Raw genomic sequence first — 8,514 nt, 5'->3', positions numbered from 1 at the left:
CTTATACACTACATTGGCCTGCAGTCTTTTTCTCTCCACGGTCTTTTTAGCCAACGCAGTGACACAGTGACTAACAGGACTCTGCAGGCTGTGCCAGCGGTGCTCCCAGCACGGGGAATCGCTGCCTGGTGGGAAGGACATTCCGCGGTCTGCACAGACGCGATGGCCATAAATAAAAGCGACATTTCCTTTTGCCAAACTTTTCGTACAGAAGCGGGGCGGGACGGGGGAGAAGGAGGCTTTACCAACCGGCTTCCCTTACCTCGCACCGACTTCAGCCAGTCCACGTTAAAGGGCTTCACCTCCTCCTCGCCGGTGACCACCCTGCCAGGCATCACCCTCTCGAAGAACGCCACATCGCTGTCACCGAGCCGGGCGAAGGGCAGCCTCCGCACCGCGTAGCGCTCGCTCGTCGCCACCACCTCAGCCGAACCCCTGCCCGGCGGGTCCCCCCGGGGCCGCAAGACCCTCCCGCGGCAGCCCCTCAGCAAAGCCCACAGGGCCGGCGAAGCCATGCCCCCTCGTCCTGGAAACCCGCGGCTTTGGCACCTCGTCCCCTTCCTCTCCCCCCCACCTTCGCCGTGAGGGGACGCGGCCGTGTGGGGGGGGGCGCAGCGCTGGTTTAGAGCCTCAGCGAGTCTCTTCCGCTGCGACAGCGCAGCGCCACGCACCCCTTGGGGTTAAATTAATCCGGATCGGGCGGGGAGGCCCGGGATTATCCCGATAAACCGGGAGAAGACAAGGATTTTCCGTGGTTTGGAAGCGCGGTGCGCCGGACCTCCAAGCCGCCAGGGGGCGCTGCCGCCCGCGAAGGCGCTCAGCGCGGGTGGGGGGCCAACGCCCCCTAGCGGCCGGAGGTTGCAACAGCACCACCCCCCCACCCCGCATTCCCCTCACACCTTTTATTCCCAAAAATACTTTATTTTATAATATAATCCATCATCTCCAAGATCCAAAAATACAGATATACATTTGTTTTTAAATTTTACATTCCTTATTTCTTTTTTTTCTCGTTAAGAAAGGAAAAAAAAAAAAGGTTTATGTTGGTTTTGTTTTGTTTTTTTTTTTTTTTTTGGTTACGGGTCTTAATTCTGTTATAAAAGTAGGATTTTTGGGTTGAAGTTTCGGCCTCGGGTTTGGGTGAGCTGTGGTAAAGCTGAGCCCCCAGGTGGGCAATCTTTAGCGGGACATTCCTTCAGGGGTCACCCTTCCTCCAGGAAACATTTAACGCTGTACATTCAAGAGTCAGATTTAAATTCTTTAGTAAGCAAAAGCGAAGGCTACTGGTATTTCTGTCTACAAGGAGTTGTTAAAAAAAAAATTCTCAACAACCAGGTGTAAAGAGGGCAGGAGACACTCCTGAGCCCATCCAAGCCCTGCACTGGTGTGCTCCCAGTGGGAGAATTTATTGCTGGTATCAGATCTCAGATGCTTTACACATCAGAGACGTTGTAAAGAAGAGGAGAATGCTGTACCTCACATCATTCCTAGCAAATCATCCGTCCTTTTGAGGGCTCTACCTTCTAGAGCTTGTTTTCCTTTTTTTGCATTGCTGGTTAAAGTGGAAAACGCTCTTCCAAGCCCCAAAGGTACTTCTAAAAATGTGTTTTGGAGCTGAGGGAGGTCAGCTCCGCACAGGCTCAGGCAGAGCTGCTCTCTTCCCTCAGGGCATGCTTTCAGCAAGACCTCCAGAGTGGAATTCTGAGACTGTTTCAAATCAAATGCTTAATCTATGGCGATGCCACTACCAACAAAGCCTTAGGAAAAAAGTTTAAAAAAAAACCAAACAGATAAATACCATAGGATGGAAGGGGAAAATAAAACCTGAAACACCATCAACACAGGTCATCAGGACACAGCAACGCTCCGGATGAATCCAGTGCAGCAGCTGCAGCTCCCACCCACTGGTGACTGGATTACAAGCTGGCTCATGAGGTATCACAGATCTGCCCTCATAAAGAGGCAGAAAGAAAACAAGGGCTGGCTGCACCTCTAAGTTCAGGTCTGTGTGCCTGTGCTGTCCCTCCTCCTTCCCTCCAGCATTCTGTTTTTAATTCCTCTGCCTGCTTTCCAGGTGCTATTCCATGGCAGCCAGCAATGACAAACGTTCATCATCTCATAAACAGGATTATGAAAACGTCATCTCTCCGTGATGTAACGTAGTGAAGCCACATGCAACATCACACTTATTTTAAATGACAGGACCCTGGAGACGGGCATTTTTTTCCCAGTGGAGATGCAATAAATCCAAATGTTCACAGAAAAGCTGCCTCAGGATTGAGAGGTTTCCTCTATGTCAGCAGCAGGCACAAAGTCCCACAGAGGGGAGGAGGAGTGGTAGGGGCTGTGTTCTACTTTTCTTCATTGCAAAACATGATTAAGAGGCTCAGTAAAACAGGAAAAGCCTTTTTCCTTTTGAAAACAGGTGCCAGAATCTGAGAAGTGTTTTTAATCTCCTGTACTGCTGATTCAGCAGAAGAAAAGCTTATCTGGAAGTTTCTTCATGCCTTTGCAGCAGTCTCCAAGAGCTCCTGCACACTGGTAAGGAAAGCAGCTCACAGCCCTGCACAGAGCCAACACCCCTCAGGGACCACGGCCAGCAAACTTCAGGAGTTGGGGGCTTTTCTTTCCCCCCTCCACCAGCAGAACAGTCCTTCCCCACTACATCTTTCATTGTAGGCAGGTAAACCTTATAATGCAGGAGACAGATATAAAGACAAGACTTATCTCTGGTCCCCCCTCAACTTCTGCATCCACTGTAACTCAGAGGAGGGAAGAAAACAAAGACTTTTGCTTTCCTACTCCTGATTTCCTCTCTCCCTTCCACTGCAGCCACTGACACTGTGTCAACACAAGGATTCACATTCATCATCTGAAAGGCAGCTTAAAGAAGTCAAGAACATGCAAATGTGGCCCAATAAAAAACCAGAACATTCCAGAGTGCCCTTCTCCAAGAGCAGAGCCACACCATCATGGGAACAAACAGTGTCCTCATGGAGCCTCTCCCTAAAACCTGATTTCCTGATTTACCCACACAGGCAGTCACAGCTGACAAGTCAGGCCTTCATCTTATTTTCTGAATAAATCCAACCTTCTCTCTCTCTCTCTCCAAGAATACTGTAGGTTTCATCTTCACAGTGAGGTACTTAAAGGATCTTCAGGGAAATGGAAACAGCCAGGAAAGGCAACACCCTCTCAATATTAACTGTGCGAGAGTAACATAAATAAAATCTCTGTGGCAAAGGGATTTGGGACTCCCTCCCAAAGTCATTTTCTTATGAAAGAACAGGAATTACAACTGGCCACTGAATAATTAAATACCATACCGGAAAAAGATGGAGGGCAGATTAACAAAAAATAATCAAAGGTAATATTGCAACGTGAATAAAGGAATATATTAAATTCTTCTTGCCTCGGCGGTGCATTCCCCTCTACTCCTTACTTCTTTTTCTTTCTTTCCTGAACACAACGAGGACAAAACCTGCAGGGGAAAAGAGACAGTAATTAGCTCCTGAAATTAACAGCACAGAGCCCAAAAACTGCTTTTACTACTCGTGAACACTTAAGACTGGTTCTGACAGGTACACTGTTACTTAGTTTTATCTAATGGAGTGCTTTAATCTAAGTACAGATCAAGTCCATGATTCTTCCCAAGACGAGCACATACTTAAGTAAAACCCTGACAAGTCTTCAAAATCTGCCTCCAGAAGTGAAAAAAAATGTATGTCTCTCAATTGTAAGCAGAGCCACAACTAGTGACAATACAGCAAACCTCAGCTGTAACCTGTACACGTTACACAAACCTCAGGTCAAAACCTGCTGTCTGACAGGCAGTTTTGCTCCCAGTGGAACCCAAGACTCCCATGGAAATGGATTTTAGAAAGAAGGTTCCCTTTGTACCTTCTACTCTCAAACACAATCCCCAGTCATAGAGGATGCAAACCTTCTGATGAGAAGAGCAAAGCTCCTCTGTCAGGAAGGGTCACAATGGGGTTTTAATTCTTGTTGTCATTTTAATTCTTGTTGAGGCAAACTGCAGCTTGATAAAACTCCCAAAGCTGTATGTTGTCACACTCACCATTTCCCTTTTGGTTTGGTTGTCAGGTCCACACAGGCAAAGTGGAACCACTCGATGGGGCACTGCAAAACAGAAAGGAAAAACCCAAAGAGATGCTGAGTGGTTCACAAACATTCCTGTCATTTGGTATGATCTAACAGAGCAAGGGCCCCCTCCTCAGATTCCACAGGGTTGGGATACTGCAAATATCCAAAACCAAACCATATCTCCAGTGCTTACATCTGGGTTGTCACAGCCAATCATCTCCCCATAGGACACCTGGTGACACAGGCAGTAGGTGGGTTCATTGGGATCCACTGGCATGTCCAGGACATCCGAGGGATGCACTGACAGGATGGTATCAGCAAACTCAGACCTGTGGGCAAGGAAAGAGTGAGGACAAAACATTCTCAGCTGCAGGAAACACTGTCTTACAAGGGTCTGCAGTGACAGGACAAGGGAGAATGGCTTCCCACTTCCAGAGGGTTAGATGGAATTTGGGGAAAAAAAATTCTTCCCTGTGAGGGGGGGAGGCCCTGGCACAGGTTGCCCGGGGAAGCTGTGGCTGCCCCATCCCTGGAAGTGTTCAAGGCCAGGTTGGACAGGGCTTGGAGCAACCTGGACTAGTGGAAGGTGTCCCTGCCCATGGCAGGGTGTTGGAACAAGATGGTCTTTAAGGTCCCTTCTAACCCAAAGCATTTTGGGGTTCAAAGATCTGAGTCCCACTCAGGAAAATAGTATTTTACAATTATCTTCCCTAAACCACACTCACCCTACTTTAGAGTTTAAATTATACTATCACATATTATCCAATAATTAAAATAATAAAATAGGTTGATCAAACACAGTATGACTATAAAGGATTAAGAAAATTGCTTGTAGATGCCGTGACTAAAGTAACAAAATTATCATACAGATCACTCCTGTTTGTGGGCAGAATAACCTGTTTGGGCTTTTTCCCCCCATAATAATATACATTATTTTCTCATTGTCAGGTATGAGTGAACCCTCTTGCTCTGCCAGGAATGTGCTGACATGTCAGTAGCAGTTCACAGAAACTATTTTTAGTTTTCTGCCCCACCATTTAACCAATTGAAAGTATCAGAATAAACAAAGCCCCTTTAATACAAATCACATCACAGAGAGGGGACATGCCTTCCTCCTTGCTTCCCAAAACCGAATCAGATTATTCAAGGATATGTAGGACACGATCCTTTGAAAACACTCCCCTAAATTCTCCAAGATTTCTAGAACAACAATACAACATCAGTTTCTGTCCTGATGGACAAGTGTTTCTTTTTACCACCCTGACAAGCCACTGTTAAAAATAGCCATGTGACAAAAATCAAAGCTATTTTCTCTCAGCTTGCCAACAGCAACAGAGGGGCTCATCTTGTCCTTCCAGTCAGAGAGTTCCAAGCATGCTGAGCTTCCACATGCCAACCAAGGAGTTAATTAACAAAGCTGGCTCGTCCCAAGCAGGACAGTAATGAAATGGTGTAAGAGCAGAACACTCTAACCATCCGGACACGAGTCATAAATAGGGTAACACGACCTCGTGGAAAATTCGTGAAGTGTCAAGCACAAGTCCCCAGAGCTGTGCCTGGCTCTGCCTTACCCTCCTTTGAGCTTCTTTTTCTTTGGTGTATCTTCTTCAGACGTTCTCCTGCCTCGGCCACGAGAGCTCCTTTTGTCTTTCTGACTTCGTCCCTCTAGAAAGGAAAAACAGCCCCATCTTTTCAGCCTATCTGAGTGGCAGAAACATCCCAGGGTGCCATTCTTTTGATGCGGTTATTGTCTTGAAATCCTCATTTCAAATGCAATTGAACAACCCTTATTTCATCTGTAATTGAATATGCTGACTCTGACATTCATTTTTATGCCACAAATAAACCAAATTAGCAAGTACAACTGAGCCCCAAACTCTCTTGGCAACTAAAGCACTGCAGTGTGTTAGCACAAGATATAAACAGCATCACATTTGATTAGACTGGCAGTATTTTTTTTAAATCTCAGTGCATTTTTAAACAGTTAATAGGTTACTCAGTAACTAAAGTAACTTTTATCTCCACCTCCCTGCTCTTACCCCTTATTTCATAGTTGAGAGGCATAAAGCTGTGCTGTGCTGCTGTTATTCACTCTCAAATGTCACTGTAATCACACAAGATTTCAGTCTACACTACAAAAAATGGTATCTTCCTTTACCTCCTAATTTTTCCTGCTTTTTTTCAGCTTGATTAGTATTCAGATTCTGATAAAAGGAGGAAAATAGGCAAATCTCCCTTCAAAAAGAGCACAGAACTTACTCAGTAACAGATCAAGGTTGAAACTCACACCTTTACACATCAGTGCAAGTTTGGCACAGTCAGCTGCCCCTTGGCCAGCTCCCTCCTTTACAACCTCAGGGTGATCTGTGAAACACCAGGTTTGATCCCAGCACTACATTTCTCTTTATCTATTGCCCAGTGTAAATATCTTGAAGAGCATTAAAGCCAAGCAGAGCGACTACGGTGCACTTCTTTCCCTCTTCCAGAAATAAGGGCCTATTTTACATCTCGGCCTTCCTGCAGTGCTGGAAGAGGCTCTCCATTGCATAAAATTGACCCACTTTTCAGGCTCCGAGATCCAGGGGGTTCAAAGTCGCTGCCTTCCAGTTTGTCTTTGAGATCGGCCTCGAACCGCGCCAGGTCCGCGTCCAGCCGGCGGATGTGCTTATCCACCTGCACCCGGGGGAAACCACAGACTCAACCACAAAGAAAAAACACCAAAAAGAGCCCCACATGAAAACAGGAAGGGCTAAGACTCGGCTGTTATCGCCACCAGCAGAGTGTGGGAGCGCAGGACAAGGCGGGGAAGGGGTACAGGCTGGGAAAAGGGAAATGGCACACACGGAGCGAACGGAGGCGGAGAGAAAATGAGTCAAAAAGCAAGGGGACCCAACCCCTCCAGGGCAAAGAGAAAGGGAGGTGACATAAGAGAGAGTTAAAGGAACTCGGGCTAATTGTTTGCAGAACAAAACACGATGAGAGGTACTAAAAATAACTTGTTAGTCCCTGCAATTTTCACAATTCAAATATCGCCCTTGAAATGCATCGAGTGGATAAGTTCGTTTTTTCCCCTGGTACTACACTGTCATGCTAATTAAAAAAATATAGTAATAAACACAAGCAGAAACTGACTATCCCCCATATCAAATCAATGCACATCAATTAAAGTACCTTGTACTACCCTGGCTGCAACAATGTGACTTACACAACAGGGATGCAGCAAAGGCATTTTAAGCCACCACCCCCAAATTGTGCCACTGCAACACTCCGTCATCAAATTAGTTGGCCAGTTATCTAGGCCACTGATATTCCTGTGACAATTTCCTTCTCTGAAGTGTTTCAGGGCAAGAAAACATCTGTAGATGCAGCACAACCCAAAGCATCTCCACATGCTGGACAACACACACTTGGCACAGTCAGAAGGTTTCCTTCCCCTCACTCAAGTTTTATCCAGGGGGTAAAACACATAGAGATAAGAATTCTCAAGGGGCAGCTACAGGGTCACAGGAGTAGGAGCAGAAGAATAAAAAAGTGGAAAGCTACATCTTAAGAAAGAGGATTTTCCCACAAGGTTCATCGAGGAAATTTCGATGTCCAATAAACCAAGGCAATGGAGCAGATCTCCTTCATTCCTCCACAATAAAGTACTGCAGCTGACTTAAAAAACCTTGTTTGCAACCAAGACCAGCCCCAAATAAATTATCGGGTGACAGAGGAGCTGCTGGGGAGGAGGGAGTGGGGAAAATTCTCTGGCATTATCACACAGCAGACGGGTACTACGGACAGAGCAACTTCCAAGGGAGATAAACTCATTAATTCTTCAGCACAAGAGAAGCCTTCTTGGCACAAAGCCCAGTGACACAGGAGGAGGCGCTTTTTAGGAATGGCAACAGTGAGGAAACCAAGCTTGAGAACCAATAATTTGTTTCAGTAAGATTTTAAGCAACAAAATAGATACGTCAGGAGAAGCTGATGCGGTGGAAGTGCCTCCACGTGCACCACTCCAGAGCGTGCCCGTTTTCCCAGAGCCTCACCATCTCATAGGTCTGCATGGCCAGCTGCACTTTGTCATCACTGTACTCCTTGCACTTGCTGTAGGCACTCTGGATCTTCTTCAGGTGCTCCACTCGCTCCTCAGGCAGCATGTTCTTCACTGACTCGATGTACTCTGCGGCCAGGCTGTCGATCTCTGCTTTCTTATCTGGAAGGCAAAGGAGAGAGTTGTCTTCCAAAGCAGGTATTTGGGCTCTTCTACTTCTCTATGGTATTTAGGAGACCCTTCCTGAGAGATTTTAGACTTCCCTCAATTCCTCAACGTATTTTCCTTTTTAAAAACAATTTAAAAAAATTAAGTCAAAGGTATTCGCTCTTCAACACTTGTGGTGTGATTCTGCTTTTTTCAAGTGTTTT

General features: G+C 46.2%; 2 protein-coding genes across 5 annotated transcripts in view; both read right to left on the bottom strand.

Annotated features, from left to right (window-relative positions):
• D2HGDH (D-2-hydroxyglutarate dehydrogenase) overlaps positions 1-783 on the bottom strand; it is an 8,931-nt gene extending 8,148 nt beyond the window's left edge. For 3 of the 4 annotated variants that reach the window (XM_017826337.1, XM_017826335.1, XM_017826336.1), the window contains exon 1: positions 263-783. In XM_017826337.1, coding sequence (XP_017681826.1) covers positions 263-515 — 253 coding nt within the window. In that variant the 5' untranslated portion in view covers positions 516-783. The remainder of the gene's footprint in view (positions 1-262) is intronic. The other variant, XM_017826338.1, reaches the window with a different exon arrangement.
• A 117-nt stretch (positions 784-900) lies between these two features.
• Positions 901-8,514, bottom strand: part of ING5 (inhibitor of growth family member 5) — a 9,305-nt gene continuing 1,691 nt past the window's right edge. Inside the window, exons 2-7 of the mRNA XM_017826182.1 lie at positions 8,139-8,305; positions 6,666-6,777; positions 5,676-5,769; positions 4,298-4,433; positions 4,079-4,140; positions 901-3,481 (exon numbers count right to left, since the gene is read on the bottom strand). Of these exons, the coding sequence (XP_017681671.1) occupies positions 3,439-3,481; positions 4,079-4,140; positions 4,298-4,433; positions 5,676-5,769; positions 6,666-6,777; positions 8,139-8,305 (614 nt within the window). The 3' untranslated portion in view covers positions 901-3,438. The remainder of the gene's footprint in view (positions 3,482-4,078; positions 4,141-4,297; positions 4,434-5,675; positions 5,770-6,665; positions 6,778-8,138; positions 8,306-8,514) is intronic.

This window comes from Lepidothrix coronata, unplaced genomic scaffold (assembly GCF_001604755.1).
Source record: "Lepidothrix coronata isolate B3197 unplaced genomic scaffold, Lepidothrix_coronata-1.0 Scaffold125, whole genome shotgun sequence".
In the NCBI taxonomy this organism is placed as follows: domain Eukaryota; kingdom Metazoa; phylum Chordata; class Aves; order Passeriformes; family Pipridae; genus Lepidothrix; species Lepidothrix coronata.
The sequence above is the reverse complement of the archived record's forward strand: the minus strand, read 5'-3'. Positions and strand labels throughout refer to the sequence as shown.